At 35.0% G+C, this 19038-nt stretch overlaps 1 protein-coding gene across 6 annotated transcripts; it reads left to right on the forward strand.

Moving 5' to 3' along the window:
* Positions 1-325: 325 nt before the first annotated feature.
* Positions 326-18815, forward strand: LOC114287336 (putative LRR receptor-like serine/threonine-protein kinase At5g10290). Of its 6 annotated transcripts, none has more exons than XM_082889017.1 (13): positions 326-946; positions 3091-3255; positions 4113-4242; positions 4430-4501; positions 9568-9711; positions 9810-9881; positions 10044-10109; positions 10256-10320; positions 10434-10577; positions 11739-12080; positions 15958-16352; positions 18163-18490; positions 18653-18815. In XM_082889017.1, exons 2-12 carry the CDS (start codon positions 3177-3179, stop codon positions 18475-18477), a joined length of 1824 nt encoding a protein of 607 aa, XP_082745143.1. In that variant the 5' UTR covers positions 326-946; positions 3091-3176; the 3' UTR covers positions 18478-18490; positions 18653-18815. The 6 variants fall into 6 exon arrangements, with proteins under 6 accessions (XP_082745143.1, XP_082745164.1, XP_082745139.1 ...); XM_082889038.1 differs by having other exon boundaries at positions 10491-10577; XM_082889027.1 differs by having other exon boundaries at positions 933-1563.
* The last annotated feature ends 223 nt before the right edge of the window (positions 18816-19038 follow it).

The raw sequence follows: 19038 nt of genomic DNA on the forward strand, positions 1-19038 counted from the left end.
AATGCGTAATTTATTCATTTTTTTATTATCATTTGGGGACCAATTTAAAAATAAAAAAATAAAAATAAATGGAGAGCTTCAACCACTACCTCACAATTTTTATTTTTATTTTTATATATTTTTTATCAGCCACAACCTAACAATTTGGGAACAAAAATCATATCCATGATAATGGCAGTTATGTAATTCAGAAGGGTGAAAGGGCCTTCTAAAGTTGACTGCATTGTTGTTTTACTAGAAGAATTTCGCAGTCGTTTCTCTTACCAAAAAGGCGCCAAACCTCCCGTGAGAAACGTAAAAGGGTCGCTTTTGTGCTCAAAGCAATGCAGTGATTGGAGCCTTTGTTTAAGTTGTATTATGATGTTATTTTTATTATTTAAATCGTTTATTTTGTAAGATTTATTAAGTATTTTATTCTTATTAAAAATTAGTTTAATTTAATATTAATAATTATATGATCGATAACTAATAAAATAAATAATAATTTTTTTTTAAAAAAAATAGCATAAACAATATATAATTCAATCAATTAATTATTAATATCTAATTAATATAATTTTTAATAGATACAAAGTACGTAATAAACCTTATAATACGACGATTTACATCATAAAAATAAAACATAATACACCTCCAACAAAAGGCACCGCAGTCACATTTGAAGACAGCAGGACCTCTGTTCCGTGAGAAACGCATGCTTCTTCACTCGTAGAATTGGAGTTGGCCCACCACCACCACTACTCCCATTTTTCCAGTCTAGAGAGAGAGAGAGAGAGAGAGAGAGAGAGAGTAATTATTGCCGAGCTTCCATTCAATTCCATCAAATTTCCACAATAAAGAAGAAAAGAAGCTTCTGTCTAGATTCGTTTCCAGTACATTCACATTTTTCTAAAAGAGACCAATTAAAATCTCACCAAAAGCCCTAGCTTTTTGATACTTCTCCAAGGTTCTTCTTCTCCTTCTTCTTCATCCTCTCCTTAAATTGTTCAATTAAATATATATATATTTTTTATGTATGTCATGTGTGTGTAATTTTGTGATTGTTTGGTAGAAACACGTGGTTTCTGTTTCTGATTCTGTGTGTTCTTTAGATTATGTGTCACTGGAGATTTAAATTGCTGTGCTTTTTAATGATTTGGTTGGTTTTGTATTTCATTTGGTTGTTGGTTTAATGAATTTGAATTTGCGGCACTCATATCTCTGTCTTTTGTACCTCTTGTTGTAGAAATTAATAGTTATAGATGTATTAATTCATGGGCTAAATGGATTCAAGATCTGATCTGTTTCCTTTGGATTTATTGGGTTAACATAGGAAGAATTGTATGTTCCTAAATACATTTGTAGGTTATTGTTATACCCACTCACTCACTCCTGGTCAAAAAATGCTGTTTCCTTCCTGTAGCCAATGAGCTCAGCCAAGATGGTTGTTTTTTGGTCCAGTGACTTCATTGAGCAAAACCCTTTGTCGAATCCTCCCTTAACTTCCTCTGCCAATCGAAGCTGCCACCACCATCATAAGTGTTCTGGGCCTTCTGGTGAAGCATCGGGTTCAGCAGCCTCGAGGTATTGCTTGATTCAGAATTATCATCATGAATGATATGATAATTCTGAAGAAGCCTCCTCTGTATAGGCAGAACTCATTGAAGTTTACGAATAGGTGTTGGTGAATATTCTGGTGATTTTGAAGGAGCTAAGTGATATTCCAAATTGATGACATTGACCTACTTTCAAAATGGATTGATAGTAAAAACATGAAATTGCACTTCTTTACAAGGAAAAGACTATATTTTGTCTGTTCTTACTGTTGGACATGTTTTTTGCTTAAATACTACGGCTGTTGAAAAAGATGAAGATGAACATTAGTGCCAGGAGGCCATAAATCATTTGTGATTATAGGATCAGTAAGTCTAATTAACGTTGCTGACTATTACTGCCAGTCATCTCTAATTCTCTTTTGTTATGTTATGTGAAGAAGAACCCCAAAAAATAACCCAAGCTAGTGCCAAATTTTATAAATTTTGTATGACCTACATCACTTTGGGTTTTTCTTTGATGCTGTTCTAGATTTGTGGGTTTGAGGATTAAATTATGGAAAATAATGAGACAATGAGAGGGCGAGTAGTGGCTGGAAAATGGAGAAGGTTGAAATGGAGGCAATGGTTTGATGTAGTGGTGGCTCTGGTTGTGATTGGTTAAGGGGGTCATAGAAAATGGTGGTTAGGTTAGCAAGAAAAGCTGTTAGTGATTTGGGGTAGAAATAGCCCCATGACTTTGGACACTAAAGAAGAGTGATTGAACATAGAAGTTTTTGGAAAAAAGTATGGAGGTTTAAAGAGGTTTGACTTCAGAAAGATATTGTAGAGAAAGTAGAGATATTTAGGAGAGGAAGTAGAGAAGGAAAGTGGAGAGTTGAGAGAGAATGCGTTTCAAGAGTATAAAGAAGTTTAGGAAGAGAAATTAGAAAGTGAACTAGGAAAAAAGTAAAACATAACAGGGTGTGGCAACCTTTGTGGTTGTGTTAGTGGGGGATGAGAATATGGTTGGAAGGTGGATTAATGTGATTTAGAATGGATTAATAATGGCAGTGGTGACTGGTGAGTTTGATGGTAGTGTTGATGAGTTGGTGAACTAATTATTGATTTGTGGGAGTCATGATGTTCGGCCTGTGGTTATAGGTGGAGAGATGTTCAAGGATTCCACTATTGGTGTATGGTTTGGGGTGGTGCTATAGGGGTGTGCAATGTGGTTGAGATTGTTGCATTGTACATACTGTAGGGTTGTCAATTGGGCTAGTTTGAGTGTGAGATCGTCCTGAAGAAGAAACACTGGTACTAGGCATTGGCTTAGCTTGTCACCAGAACATTCCCACTTCCAAAACTCAGCTCATTATCTTATATAAATTACTAACTAAAAAGTTTTGGGTAACCCAAATCTACGAAACAAGGAGACATCTATGAGAGATTGCTGATTATAATTTTGAACATAAATTTAGAGCAGTATTAAACAAAAATGGTAATCTTGAACTTAGTTTAACGTAACATTTTTATTATACATGATTCATTTTTAATGTGATGATGGAATGTTTTGCAGAGATGGTGCTCACTTGTGTATTCAAAGAAAGCTACACATTTTGTTGCATTGAGAATTGGGAATAAAGTATCAACCTGGACAAAATTATGTCTTTTGGGATGGAGTTAGCTTTTGCTGCTCTTATATTGGCATGCTTGCATTCTTTTGTATCACCTGATGCACAAGGTATGATGTTCATCTAACACTTTAATTCATGATGTTTATTCATTGTTACTTCATTTTAATGGTATCTCCATCATCGTTAATAAGATATTGTAATTTCTCGTACCATAACATGATAATTTGCTTCCTTGCTCTCTCTCTCTCTCCATGAAGGAATTTGATTACACTATGATGCAGAACATGCACGTTCTAAATTTGGCATGAAGATTTTCTGTATTTTATAATTTTATTTTTTAATATTTATGTTTATTTATTTTTATTATAGTTTAATTAGGACCCTAGTAATATTTGGTTTCTTATTTTTGGGATTTTAGTTTCTTTTTCTATTAGGATTTAGTTTCCTATTTTGCGGAACGTGCTCACACCTCTCTTTTGTTCTTTTCCAAGGTGCTGTTGCAAGCTGAGACCTACAATGAAAGTTTTGTCCTCAAAATGGACATACTATCCATTTACTTTGTTGGAATTTGTTATTGAAATTCAATACGTGTAAGAATTAAATAGTGTGTTCTATTTATGTGGTCCTTGTTTGGTGCTATAGTTCCTTCCTTCTATTCTTCTCATAAAATATGAACATAAAGCGGAAGAACCAAGAGTAACTTGCTTTTGAATCTGTAAATTTTATGTTCTTGAATGACTTGTTCCATGTTTTGGGAAATGTGTTTCAAAATACATATTTGTGGGGAATTGGCACCTTTTGGTGATGTGGTAGCACATAATGAGATTGGCTATTAGATGGGATTTATTACTCTTATGTTTCTTATGTTTGCTTGTACCTATGCTTCCAGAATTTAATTTGTAATTCTCATTGGTTTTGGGTGATACATTCATTTGATGGTTCACAATCATGAGGTTTGTTTCAGGGGATGCCCTCTATGCATTGAGGAAATCACTGAATGCTTCAGTTGATCAGCTCAAGGATTGGAATCCAAATCAAGTTAGTCCATGCACTTGGTCCAAAGTTAGTTGTATCAGCAATAATGTTGTTTCTGTGTAAGTAATGCTTTGTTTTTTATTTTTTATTTTTTTTATTTTTACCTTCAGACCTTGATATGTGCGCTACTATAATGTTGCTAGCATTTCAGTGCAGGTCATGGCGTACAAATCAAGTCTTCACTCTTTAGCTGCCAATCTTCGAATTTATATCTGGTATCTAATCATGTCTCTTATTTTTTTGCAGATCATTGACGTCCATGGGATTTTCTGGAATCTTATCTCCTAAAATCGGAGTTCTGAAGACTCTTCAAACACTGTATGTTTAGGGAATTACAGTATGAGTCCAATTAATATGCCTAAATCCATCTGTGTTAGCCTTTAGCAATGAACTAATGTTATTGAGAGGGTTGAAGATTTCATATCTAAATTCTATAGAATAATATGGCATGCTTTAAATGAGGAATATGGAGGTACAACAAAAGGAGAAGAAATAGCCAGTAATACGATAAACCAAGACTGTAGGTTCTATCGCAGGATTAAGAATTTTGAAGTGGAGATTGCACTTAAGAAAATGAAATCAAATAAGGTTTTAAGACCCGATGATATCCTTATTGAAATGTGAAAGTGTTTGGGTAAAAAGGGGTTCTTTGGTTGACTAGGTTGTTTAGCAAAATTTTGTTGACTAAAAGCATGCTAGACGAGTGGAGGAAGAGTATTTTAATGCCAATCTATAAGAACAAAGGAGATGTCCAGAATTGCAACAACTATAGAGGAATCAAACTAATGTGTCATATAATGTAAGTGTGGGAGAGGGTGATGGAACGCCGATTGCGAGATATAACAGAGGTGTCAGAGAATTAATTTGGGTTTATGCCTGGCAGGTCAACAGTGGAAGCGATTTATTTTTTAAGGATAGTAATAGAAAAGAAAAGAGACATTCATATGGTGATTATCGACCTTGAGAAAGCATATGATAGAGTGTCCCGAGATGTAATATGGTGGGTGTTAGAGAAGAAAGGGGTAACAAAAGGTTACATTGATGTGATTAGGGATATATATGAAGGGGTGGTGACCACTATTAGATCGCCTGCTGGAGAGACAAATGAATTCTCTATTACTGTAGGGTTACACCAAGAATCTACCTTAAGTCCTTATCTTTTTGTTTTAGTTATGGATGAGTTGTCAAAAAATATTTAGGATGACGTGCCATGGTGTATACTTTTTGCAGGCGATATTGTGCTAGTGGATGAAACTAGAGAAGGAGTTAACACAAAGTTGGAGATTTGGAGAAAAGTTTTTGAATCTAAAGGATTCCGGATAAACAGAACTAAGACGGAGTACATGGAGTATAAATTTAGTAACAGTAACAATGAAAGCAAAGAAGTGAAGATTGAGAACCAAGAACTGCCTAAGAGTGAACATTTTCGTTGTATAGGGTTGATTATCACAACAGCAGGGGAGATTGATGCGGATGTGGCCCATAGGATTAAGGTGAGATGGTGTAAGTGGAGAAGTGTGTCTAGGGTACTGTGCGATAAACGAATACCCATTAGACTAAAAGGTAAGTTCTATAGAATAACTATTAGACCAGCGATGTTGTATGGGACAGAGTGTTGGGCAACCAAGAAACAACATATAAATAAGATGAGTGTAGTTGAGATGAGGATGCTCAGGTAGATGTGTGGCAAGACTAGACAAGACAAAATTAGGAATGAGTGTATTTGGGAATGGGTAGGAGTAGCACCGATAGAAGATAAGTTGAGAGAGAATCGATTGAGATAGTTTGGTCCCATTCAACGGAGATCAATAAAGGCAGTAGTGAAGAGCTGCGATACTGTAACGGTAGATGAAAGTGTTAGGAGACGGGTAGGCATAGATTAATGTTGGCTAGCTTGGTAAATAGAGATATGGATCTACTTAATTTGACTAATGAAATAGCCTTTGATAAGGTCGCATGGAGAAGAATGATTCATGTAGTCGACCCCATTTGATGGGACTTAAGGTTTGGATTGGTTTGGTTTGGACTGTCCGAGATAACATTGTCGGACACATCAAGCCACTAATTCTAGTGAAAGTTAAGTCACAACTGAAGTTAAATGAAATAATAATTCAATTGATTTGACTCTTCGAGAATAGCAATCTTGGTGGTTATTGCACCCTCATTTTAATCCTTGTTATTATTAGTATCTCCATTGCTTTCTCATATGGTTTTGTCTGCATTTTGTGTGTTACGCATTTTGGAGGTGGCTCTGTGAGACTCTGTTAAAGTATATGTCACCAGTGCATGGAATTTGTCTAGTAGAGTTGCCTCAGTGAAATTGCTTTTGCACTTTTCCCTTGTATTCTACTTTGAAGACCTTTTTTCTTGGCATCCATTACTCTGATATAGACTATTATAAACATCTGTAATACTTCAATACCATCACATTATTGTAATTTATAAATTGAAACTTTTTACAAAATTTGTGAATACTGTGAGCCACGATGTTTGTCAAATAGTGCATATATATGTTTCACTAACCATCTAGGGAGCATGGATATGGATATGAAACAATACGGTCACGTTGACACGACAATTGTAAAAAAAATCGGGAGGCAACATGGCAAGGACACAACAACAAATAAATAAATATTTTTAGATGAGGCCAAACTTGATTGGAAACCAAGTTTATGATGTGCACATTTATACAACTAATGTATTGGCTCAATCCTCTAATAATCAGCGAGTTTGCTAACAGTTGGGAATCAACAATCAACTTTCAACATCGAATCATTGCTTGACCTACAAATTGACATGTATGAAAACAACCATCATCAACTTTGTAGAGGGCTGACCTACATTTTATGTTTATAGTTGTATCATTCGAGCTCTTGAGACATAACTTAGTCTTCCTTATTTATATTCCTCTTTTAATCAATGAAGTGCTCTACCTAGAAATTTAGGGAAATTTGTCTAAGTTACCCTCAAAAAGTAAATTCCCACCCAAATAATCCATGGACTGAAGTATGAATAGATTAATTCTAAATAAAGACAACCAGTGTTGTAAAAGGCGCTCACTTAAGTGCAAGGCGGAGCGAAAAACAGCTTGTAGAGTAGCAACCCATTCGAAGAAGCGCTCGAGGTGCAAAAGTAGTGCGCTTCATTTATGTTCTGCCTTTTGGTTTTTGTTTTAATACTAGACATTGATTTTACTCTTTTTTTTTTGTTTTTTTGTTTTGGGTACCATGATACACTTATATATGCTGCTACAGGTTTTAAAGCTCTCAAATACACACACACACACACACACACACACACACACACACAAAAAAAAACACTTTGCTTGATATTTGTGTTTGTTTTGATACCCCTTTTTTTTAAAATTTTTTTATTATTAGTGTTTGGTGGATATTTATGTTTGATGTTTGGTTCTTTAATTTGCTTTTGATGTTTTGAGATGTTTAAACTTAAATTTTTGGTTGAAACTTGAATGTTGATTATTTTGCATTTGGAATGATATATACTTTTATAGGGTTGGGAATTCTTCTACAAGTTGCCTTAGTAGTTTTATTTATTTTTTTAATTCTTTGATTTAGTGCATATTATAAGTTGTGAATTCTTTTATTTTGCTTATGTTGAAGTTTGAGTTCGTAGTCTATGTTAATTTATCTATTTTTTATTAAGAAGGTGGGCCTCATTTCAGTGAAGCGAGTACCTCACCTTGCGCTTAAGCCTCATTAGACCTTCGGCTTCTTGGTGTGCCTTGAGCCTTTAAAAACACTAATGACAACGTCATAACGAAAAAAATGCATGAGTACACTTTTATAATGTAATGTCTAATTCTAAGATTTCCAAACAAACATATCCTTACTATTTTGGTTTGATGTGAAGGTTAAAATGCCCCTGATTTGGATGATCTTAAAAACTAAAATATAGCATTTCATGTATAAAATAGAAGTCTCGTGCACAGTCCTATGATAATTTAACTATTTTTATACAGTTGTTGGGTGCATCTCCAACTAGGCTTATTGGACACATATCCCATACCCTTATCCAAGTATTATAGTGTTTGATAATGGTACTTCGCAAATTTACAAGAGTATATCGAACATAGATATGGTTTTAGAGATGGTTTGTTAGTGGGTTTGTGATTTGGGCTTGTGAAGAGTTTTGGTAGCCATGGTAGTTCTAGTGTGCTAGTAGTCATGGTGACGGTAGTTGCAAAGAGTTTGGTTGGAAAAAGGGAAAAGAAGAGGAGGGGTTAAAGTTTGGTCATTCTTGAGGTTAAAATTAGTATTTTGAAAATTTTGATTGCTGACATCAGCACAACTTATTAGTTGACCTAACAATCGACTAACAAAAGGAAAAATTGTAATGCGACTCGTAACCTTAGGGAGCGGGTTGTAATTTCCAGAATTACCGGGGTCAGTGTATTAGTCAAAAACGTCAATGGAGGTCATCGTAATTTACCTTTTTTTTATTTGTTTAGTTTTTACTTTTATTTTTTTATCTTTTTGATTCTTCATTGACTAGACACGGCATGGATGTAAATTTTTTCAAAAAATGTAGGACATGACACATGGGGGATGCAAGCAAAATTTATAGTTTTATATATTTAATATGTGACATATATAAATATAAATATAAATATAAATATAAATATTATATGTCATATATAAGAATATTCAATTTAAAGATAATAATTGTTAAATGATGAGGTAGCTATAAATTTGTGTTATTTTCTTTTATTGGATTCAAACTTATTTTATTCAAAATTGTAATGTTTTTCATTTGTGTTTTAAGTGATAGATACATGTTCCCGAAGTGTCTGAAGTGTGTCCAAGTTTAGAAATTTTTTGAAAATCGTTGGACATTTTTGGACGTGTGTCCGATAGTTGTTGGGAAGTGTCCAGCCAATGTTGTGTTGGTGTCTGACACGACACACCACCTTCTTAGAAGTGTCTGTGCTTCTTAGGGCAAGACTAATAGTGGCTGATGGGCTTTATTTTTTGACATTTAGGGTTGATCTATACATGAAAATCAATTAGTTTTTGAGAAATAGCATATTTTAGGGTGCTGTAAATGAATTTTCAGTTAAAATTACGAGGGACTGGAGATATTCTGTCGCTGAATTAAATTTCTCTTTCTGACTTGCACACTGATCTTTGGTTTGATTGTTTGTGAGTTCGCAACAACTCCATATTTGCTAGGCAAAAACCTTCTTGGTACTAGGCTAGTACTGGCATATGTCCCCCTGAGGTTCAAAATACTTATTGTTATGTACTTTTGAATGAATCCCTTTCCTATGTCTAGCGACAATATGCAAATTAGTAATTCTTATGTCCTCCATATGCATGTTTAATTATGATTAGTTGATACATGTCAATGGATTCATCATGCAGTTCTTTGCAAGGAAATTCCATAACTGGCTCAATTCCGATAGAGTTTGGAAATTTGACAAGCTTGACAATGTTGGATTTGGAAAATAACCGTTTAACTGGTGAAATACCATCTTCTCTTGGCAATCTCAAGAAGCTTCAGTTTCTGTACGTAACACTGTATGCATTACATCAGTATTTCCATAGAACTTTATTTGTTAGCACGTTTATCAGTAGAAGTTCAATTTAATTGATTATGTGAGCAGGTATTTGAATCAAAACAATCTCACAGGTGCTATTCCTGATTCACTCTCTCTTCTTCCAAACTTAATCAATCTGTAAGTGATTGGGATTAAATCTCATTGTTCACATCAAATTTATGATTTATTTGAGTTAAATTGTTTCTACAATTAGAGTTATGGTAAATTATCCCATGTGAAGTTCTACAATCAGACACCTTTTGCAAGCTTCTGATGGCATAATTGAAACTTCCTTTACAGTCAGCTTGCTTCAAATGGACTAAGTGGTCAAATACCTGAACAATTATTCCAAGTTTCAAAATACAAGTATGAGCAACATTTTTTCCCCCAATGATATCAGCTTCTATTTCAGACAGTCGGCACCAATCTTTCCACTGAATTGCTACTTAACTCTCTTTCTCTGACATGTTCATCTGCATTGAAATTGATTGGTCTTTTGTTGCTTATTTCAGTTTTACAATGACCCATTTGAATTGTGGGATAAATTTTTCCCATTCTTGTGCATCTGACAATGGTGGTAATGGAATATTCTTTTTCACTCAACTTTGCTTTATGATATTGGAAAAATGTGCATCTGCACAATTTTCCCCTTCATGGGCATGCTTATTTTTGACTTGGTTGTGTTAGCAGGTTCTTCTCATAATCCAAAGATTGGAACTATAGTTGGAATTGTTATTGGACTTCTAGGTCTTCTTCTTCTTGGAAGCATGCTGTTACTTTGGTGGATGAGCAGGCATAAGCGATTCAAACGTGAAGTTTTTGTAGATGTTGCAGGTTAGTTTAGGATTAGGAATAGATTAAATGCCAATGCTACTAAATGTTCAACTGGCTGGATTATAGGTGGTCATATCTGATAAAATGCAAAACTATTTTCTAACCCCAAATAATCATCACTGCATGAGATGGTACTCAAATGTTTTTACAGCCTGGTTTCTCTGTGCCTTTATCTAGTTTAAACCTGTTCTGTTCACAAACCTACTTTTCTTTTCTTTTTTCTTTTTTTTTCTTGCTTTTGGTTTCATGATGGATGCTTTAGGGACCAAAACTAGAATTTCAGCCTTAATTTCATATTTTAGGTGTCAGATTTATGGATCAAATTTGTGATCCAGTGAATCAAATTTGAGATTATTTGGTGACTGGTTTTCTGCTTGATAACATCTCTAGATTAATTGTTGCCAAAATCCTGAGATGACTATTAGTTGTGGGAGAGGGAACCTGCCACAAACCTTGGCCAATACTGGTTAGCAGTTAGTGAAAACTGTCCAGTTGGTTGTGAAGTTTAAACTGACACTATGGAGTAACCACTAATTTTTATTTGGGAAAGAGTTTGAGGCCCAGGTGGTTTTGCTGGCAGCTTTCAAGAAATACCATTAACCTTATATTTATTTTCAGGTCAACTAGCATGTGGAATGATTAGTGAGTTACAACTTTATGTACTGCATTTTATCTTCCTTCTTTGCATTAATTCTTTGCGTGGGCTGCCTAAAAGCTTGAAAAATCATAAATTTATTTTGTATAAATCAGGTACGAGTGAATGCAAAATAGTTTGCTGTTTATTAGGTTTATTTAATATTTTTCCCTAATCAATTATTGAAGCATCTTTGATATCTAGAGGCAGATTGGATTCTTTGGAGAAAAGCAGAAAATACTTATTAGTATATAAATATTGGATTTAATGAAACAATGCCAAAGAAATATTATCAGTTAAATTTTGAAATTTTATTAGCATAGTTTATAGTTCATAATTTCCTTTTCTTGGTGCATTATATTTTCGTTAGTTCTTCAGTGTTTGATATATTATCTTGTCAATGTGTATAACCTCTAGCTTTCTCATTAATTCTAAATCTCTGGTAGATATATAATTGAGGTATTGATTTTGTTGTGACTTGGATTTTCTGGTAATTTACGGTGGATTCTTTTTACTTGTATGCTCAGGTGAAGTTGACAGAAGAATTGCATTTGGCCAATTGAGAAGATTTGCTTGGCGAGAATTACAGCTAGCTACAGACAACTTTAATGAGAAAAATGTTCTTGGAAAGGGGGGTTTTGGAAAGGTTTATAAAGGAGTGCTTTCAGATAATACTAAAGTGGCTGTGAAACGACTAAATGACTATGAGAGTCCTGGTGGAGATGCAGCATTCCAGCGTGAAGTTGAGATGATAAGTGTAGCTGTTCACAGGAATCTATTACGTTTGATTGGGTTCTGCTCAACACCAACAGAACGCCTTTTGGTGTATCCCTTCATGCAGAACTTAAGTGTGGCCTCCCGTCTACGAGGTACTTGTTCTTTGATATATTTATTTGAATAAGAGATGCTAATAGAAAGCCTTTCCTCTTTTTTTTTGGGGGGTGCCTTGTGACTAGTGCGGCAGCATGATGATAGGTATTTATATATGGCCTTATTTCTTGCTTTTTATTTATTTATATCTTTTATGAAGGGCCCACGTTTTGAGTAATAAGAAGTAATTGTATATAATGAAAGAAATCTAAAAAGTGAAGGCTGTAGTGTCCAAAGGAACTCCCACGGAATTTCTGGACTCTATGGGTGATGATTGTGTAGTTTGGTGACTGATTTATTTAACAAGATCCAAAAGACTTAAAAAGGTGTCTCATAAATGGAGGAGAAGCACTTTGGATCATTTACTCAGAAGGGTGATGTTCAAGGCTACATTAAGTGGTGCCTGTGATGCTAAAAACTGCAGAGCATGTATTCTGCTACCACACTTGGGAGTCACATGAGACAATGTTTTTTAGGGATAGAGTTGGAACCAAGCTAAATTCATTTAACAACACAGTTATGAGTTTGTTTAATGCAAGGAAAAGGTCGCAATAGAATTTTTTTTCTTTGTACTTAGGCTATTGATTGTAAGTTACGAAAAAAGAAGAAAGATTTCGGTGCTGTATTCTTCTATGTGCAAAGGCAGCTTGGCCCATGGTAAGGCTTGCCGTCAGCATCCTTGGTAGCATGGGTTCGAGACACGGAAGCAATCTCTCTAGAAATGGGGGTATGGTTGTGCACATCTTGCGCTTCCTGCATCTTTAGCGGGAAGCCTTGTACATCGAGTCACCCTTTTTATTCTTCTATGTAGAACATTTTTGCGAGAGAAAATGTGGTGGCTCAAGAAGGATCAGATAATTTACACTATAAATTATGTATGATAAAATAGTAATTATCTTGGAAAAAAGAATTGGAGAGATGAGTAAACATATATCAAATCGTGGATCAACCAATTTAATTACTGGTTGACCTGGCTGAACCAGTCTAGTGTACAAATAATTCAATTTTTAATTGTTTTACGATATCTTGAATCAGGCATACCAAACCAAGCCTTAAGTCTTATCAAATGGGGTCGGCTATGTAAATCCTTCTTCTCCACGCTGCTCTATCACATACCATTTCGTTAGTCAAATTAAGTAGATCCATATCTCTATTTATAACGCTAGCCAACGTTAAACTAAGCCTACCTTGGTCCTCTAACATTTCCATCTACCGCCACTGTATCGCATCTCTTCACTGCTGCCTTTGTTAGTCTCCGTTAAATATGACCAAACCATCTCAATCGATTCTTTCTCAACTTATCTTCTATCGGTGCCACTCCTATCCATTCCCGAACATACTCATTCCTAATTTTGTCTTGCCTTGTCTTGCCTTGTCTTGCTACACATCCACCTTAGCATCTTCGTCTCAGCAACACTCTTCTTATCTACATGTTATTTCTTGGTTGCCTAACACTCCATCCCATATAACATCGCCGGTCTAATAGCCATTCTATAGAACTTAGCTTTTAGTCTAGTGGGTATTCATTTATCGCACTGTACCCCAGACGCACTTCTCCACTTAAGCCATCCCGCCTTAATTTTATGGGCCACATTCGCATTCATCTCCCCCGCCGTTGTGATAATTGATCTTAAATAATGAAAATGTTCACTTTTAGGCAGTTCTTGGTTCTCAATCTTCACTTCTCCTCTGCTTTCATTGTTAGTGTTACTAAATTTATATGTTTTAGTTCTGCTTATCCCGAATCTTTTAGATTCAAGTGTTTTTCTCCAAATCTTCAACTTTGTATTAACTCCTTCTCTAGTCTCATCCACAAACACGATATCATCTGCAAAAAGTATAGACCATGACATGTCATCCCGAATATTTCTCGTCAACTCATTCATAACTAAAGCAAAAAGATAAGGATTTAAGGTAGATCTTTGGTGTAACCCTACAGTGTCAGTATATCCTAGCAAATGAGCGAAGTTAAGAATTACCTCTAAGTGTCGTATGAATATGAATGCCAAGTTCAAGGGGAAGTTCTATAAGCATCATATAAAGTTGCTATTTTAAATAAATGATGTTTAGGGTGTCAAGGAACATGTCAAAAAGTAGCATTGCAAAAATGAGACACTGATATTAATTAGCAGCAATATAGCAAAAAAATTGAATTCGTAAATAGTTTTTGTGAGAAGTTGGATGTGGTACCTATCAGTGACATAGTGAGAAGATTACCTCTCTCTTCGAACAAGCTGGAGGAAGGAGATTTTTTCTTCTAAGATGGTTTAGTCATTTGACCAATGTATGGTTTCATGTGGGGACCGATTTAATTTGAATTTGAAGGCATCAAAAGAACAAACCAAGCCATGAGAGAGGTTGAAATTGCAAGAGAAAAACATGATTTCCATGGATTTAAGGGAGGATTTGGCAGTAGAGAGAGCTGACTACAGAAAAATAGTTTGATGTAGCCAACAGAGGGGACAAAGATTTTTGCGGGTTTAAATTTAGTGACACATCTCCCACATTTGGCAGTTTTATATCCCTTCGTTGCAACAGCACTAGCTCTAGGATATACCCATAATACAATTAGCACTATTTCTAGGATATATGCATGACACAAATGAGCACTATGTTATCGCTTCTTCACCCTGCAGGGATTTTTGTTGACTTTTACTTTCTAAATAAAAAATGGGAGAAAATAGGAAAGTAAGGCCTCGTTTGGGAACAGGCTAATTTAGTAATTTTTTAGTTATTTGGCTAAAATATGAGCTAAAAAAAACTAGTATGTTTGGGATGACTTTTTGACTTTTTACGAAAAGATGTGCAAAAAGTAGAGAGAAAAGAGAATCTTTGACTTTTTGGTATGGGTTGTTGGCTTTTTGGCTAATTTAATAACTTTTTGGCTTTTTGGCTAAAAATGAAGATTCCCAAACGAGGCCTAAGGATTGAATGCAGATTAACTGTGATACTCATCCATATCCTCCACTTTTTTGTGTTTGGGACAGCAAGCATACCCTTAGGCTACGTTTGATTCGTTGACAGGATTACGAACGATACGTTACCCCGTGGAAGGAATTTTTGAAATTTGGCAACAAAATTGTTATCTCAGGAAAAGTTGTCCTACCCCAATAATCTCGCGTATGTGGGATAAAAGGTTTATCCTGGATTACAAAATTTGAACCAAATGGGGGATTATTTTATCATAGGATAAACCATTTCATAAATCAATTTCATTTATAAACCTTTGAATAAGCCACCTCATTGTACTGATGTATGACTCCTTGGCTAAGTTTTGGTGGTTTCATACTATCTCAAAGGAATCTCAAGGTAAAAAAGCAACAGGAACATGATTGATGTAACTGTTGGTATGCACTTGCCAATATGTTCAATAGAGATAAGAAAAATGCTTTTTGCAGTCTGTTACTGATACAATACTGAATTTGTACTAGTTTGATGTCTTCGTAACTGAAAGAGGAAAAGGAAAGAAGAGTGGAAAACATGGGAATCAGATTTATGGGGTAGGCTTCTCAAATCCTTGATTCAATTGGCATAATCTGAACTAGGAATTCAATGGTATGCAACTTGGTATATGCCCTTGTTTGTAACTACGGTGGAAATAACATAAATCAAGAGGATTTCATATCATCATCACCTTTATCTGATTTTTTGATCTAGTTCTATTTTTATACTTGAGGAAAAAGCAGAAATGTTCCAGCAATCATACATTTGTGGGTCATGGCCCTCATGGGTTGTGTGGACCTTATAGAAAGCCTTTCTTTAAACTTGAGAATTTATATATTTTAATGGCTATTATTTTTGTGTGATTTTGGTGATCATTTAATTTTTTAATTGATTTTCTGGTGATGTTTGATTAGTTTTAAACTCAAAATGCAGAGCTTAAGCCTGGGGAGCCTGTTTTAGATTGGCCTACAAGAAAACGAGTGGCTTTAGGCACAGCTCGTGGGCTAGAGTACCTTCATGAACATTGTAATCCCAAAATTATCCATCGGGATGTTAAGGCTGCTAATGTGTTGCTGGACGAAGATTTTGAAGCTGTTGTTGGCGACTTTGGCCTGGCAAAGTTAGTGGATGTGAGGAAGACTAATGTGACAACTCAAGTTCGTGGGACAATGGGTCACATAGCACCTGAATACTTGTCCACTGGGAAGTCATCAGAAAGGACAGATGTTTTTGGTTACGGGATCATGCTTTTGGAGCTTGTCACAGGTCAACGAGCGATAGACTTTTCACGCCTGGAAGAAGAAGATGATGTTTTATTACTTGACCATGTAAGATAACTTTGATATGCTATCTTCATTGTCTGCCTTCCAGTAGGGTATAAGATACTGTAATTTTGGGCGTGAGGTGGCTGTCTGAAAAGCACTAATATGAACATAGACACGGGACATGACATAATACTAACACGCTGACAGGCAATTCTAAAAATTCCGGACACAGGTGCGGTGATAAATAAATAAATATTTATTTATTTATTTATTTATCTACGTACATATGAAAATTAAAACAAATAAATTATATATTTATATTTTTTAACTATGTAAATATGAAAATTATTCATCTTTTATATGACAAATAAATTTTTATTGTTATAGGATAATCATAACAAATAATTCATTGGAAAAGAAGCTGTAATTTCTTATTTTTCATATGTATTGAGTATATACAAATACAAGACAAATTGGAAGTTGTAGGGTTTTAGGTTTTCAAATATGATAAAGCCTAAAAGAGGGTTTTGTATATATAGTACCATATTACCTTTTTTGTGAACTTTTAAATTTGGCCTCCAGTTTCTTCAAACTTGTTAGATCTTAGGAGTGTCTTGCATGTGTGACTAAGTTGTAGACATGTGTGCTCCAATGTGTTTGATTTAATTTAATTTAATTTAATTTAAATTTTATAAAAATAATTGACCATGTTCAGATGCATGTCTCTCATGTGTTGCCGTATGTCTAGTGAGTGTTGGTGTCCGACATATGTTGGGCATGGACATGGACATAACATGCTAGGAGGTGCGTCTGTGCTAGGACTACGTACTACAGTTGAGGAGGTGAATTAGTATTATTTGTTGAAATAGATATCTTGTTATGCTTTCTCAAAATTATCTGTAGAAAAACACACACACACACACACACACACACATATATATATATATATATTAGCATCTTTGTTGCCACTAGTAATGCATGATGTTGCTTTCTATACTCCCTTGCTTCAACATTGGCAATGAACTGTGTCAATATTGAGCTCATTTTACTCTTCTTGAGAGGTTGCATGAAATAAAAGAAAATTTCAATTTTGTTTACACTTCTACTGTTTTCATCTGATGGATATGGAAACAAACAAGATCACGGGACATGGTGATTTTTAAAAAATTAGGACACAGACACTGGAGGGATATCCCAAACTTAAATTATTTATATATTTTTATTTTCTATGTATATAAATATTATTACACTGACAACCAACCAAAAATAATGAAAAGCTAACTAATCTAACATGAAAAATTACTCTGTAATTTGAACTTCATTCAACATACAAAATACTATTTTGTCTATCATAAACAATTACATCAAAAGTGTTAAAGGGCATTTAATTTAATAATGAATAGAGCATCCATAAAAAATAAATAATCACAAGAAGTCAAACATTTCCTATGGTGTGTTCGGAGGCATGACAAGAGTGTCTGTGGTGCGTCCCTATGCCTTGTGTCCTGGCGTGTGGGTCCAACATGTGGGAGACACAGCTACGATGACTTAATAGGTTTTCATATTGTCTTTAATGTGCTTTCATGTTTCTATTAACACTTGTATACTCTCAGACGTTCAAATATGATGAGGTGAGATGCTTTGGTTGCTGATTTCTTAGAAAAAGGGAACTACTACAAATTTTTTTTGGGTAGCCATTTGATTTAACATGACAGACGTGTTGCTGATCCTGTGGAAATTAAACTTGGAATATTGGACTTCCATGTGGTTTCGAATGCCATAATTCCCTGCTTCCATTGTTTCTAGTTCTTTGGTTGTCCTGGCCTCTTTTGTTGTGTACTGTCTGCTAAAATCAGCTTATATTTTCATGAAGGTCAAGAAACTGGAAAGGGAGAAAAGACTGGATGCTATTGTGGACCGCAACCTAAACAAGAGCTGCAACATTGAAGAAGTGGAGATGATGATTCAGGTTGCATTACTCTGTACCCAATCATCGCCTGAGGACCGCCCTACAATGTCAGAGGTGGTTCGGATGCTGGAAGGAGAGGGACTGGCTGAGAGGTGGGAAGAATGGCAGCATGTAGAAGTCAACCGCAGGCAAGAGTATGAGAGACTGCACAGAAGATTCGATTGGGGAGAAGATTCAATTTATAATCAGGATGCTATTGAGCTGTCTGGTGGAAGATGATGTGACACAAAAGGTTATATAACCTATCTGTGTTTGTATTTCTTTTGCATAACAAGCATCTCGTGTTAATATGTAATGCATTTCTGGTTCAAGTTTCTCTATCTATTTATCTGTCTGCTTTTTGCATTTTATTTTATCTTTATTTTATTTTATTTTCCCCGTCTTGCGGGCACAGGTGTTATGTCAGGATGGCCCTTGTACTTCATGAAGCCTTACTTGATATTATGGACGGGCATTACAAAGGCTGTTAGCAATTCGTGTTCAGTAATTTTTTGTTCCAAAATAGAATAATCTGACATTTGATTTTCACATTGTGAGAAATGGAATTTTATTATGCAGCCATGAATCTTCATCTGATTCCACATTTATAGCAATCTGGGTTCAGTCGAATTTTGTTTGATCGTGGAGATATTGGTATTTGAATTTTTCAATGCGTGAGAAACATTGATGAGCTTGTTTTACTGAAAAGTGAAAATGGTCACTCAGTTGATTTGGCATAGCCAATTGTGGTGTGTGTATATATATAACTGTGGTGTCTTCTCCAAGTCTTGCTCTATTTTT

Source organism: Camellia sinensis, chromosome 1 (genome assembly GCF_055761805.1).
Source record: "Camellia sinensis isolate YWXY chromosome 1, ASM5576180v1, whole genome shotgun sequence".
Taxonomy (NCBI): Eukaryota; Viridiplantae; Streptophyta; class Magnoliopsida; order Ericales; family Theaceae; genus Camellia; species Camellia sinensis.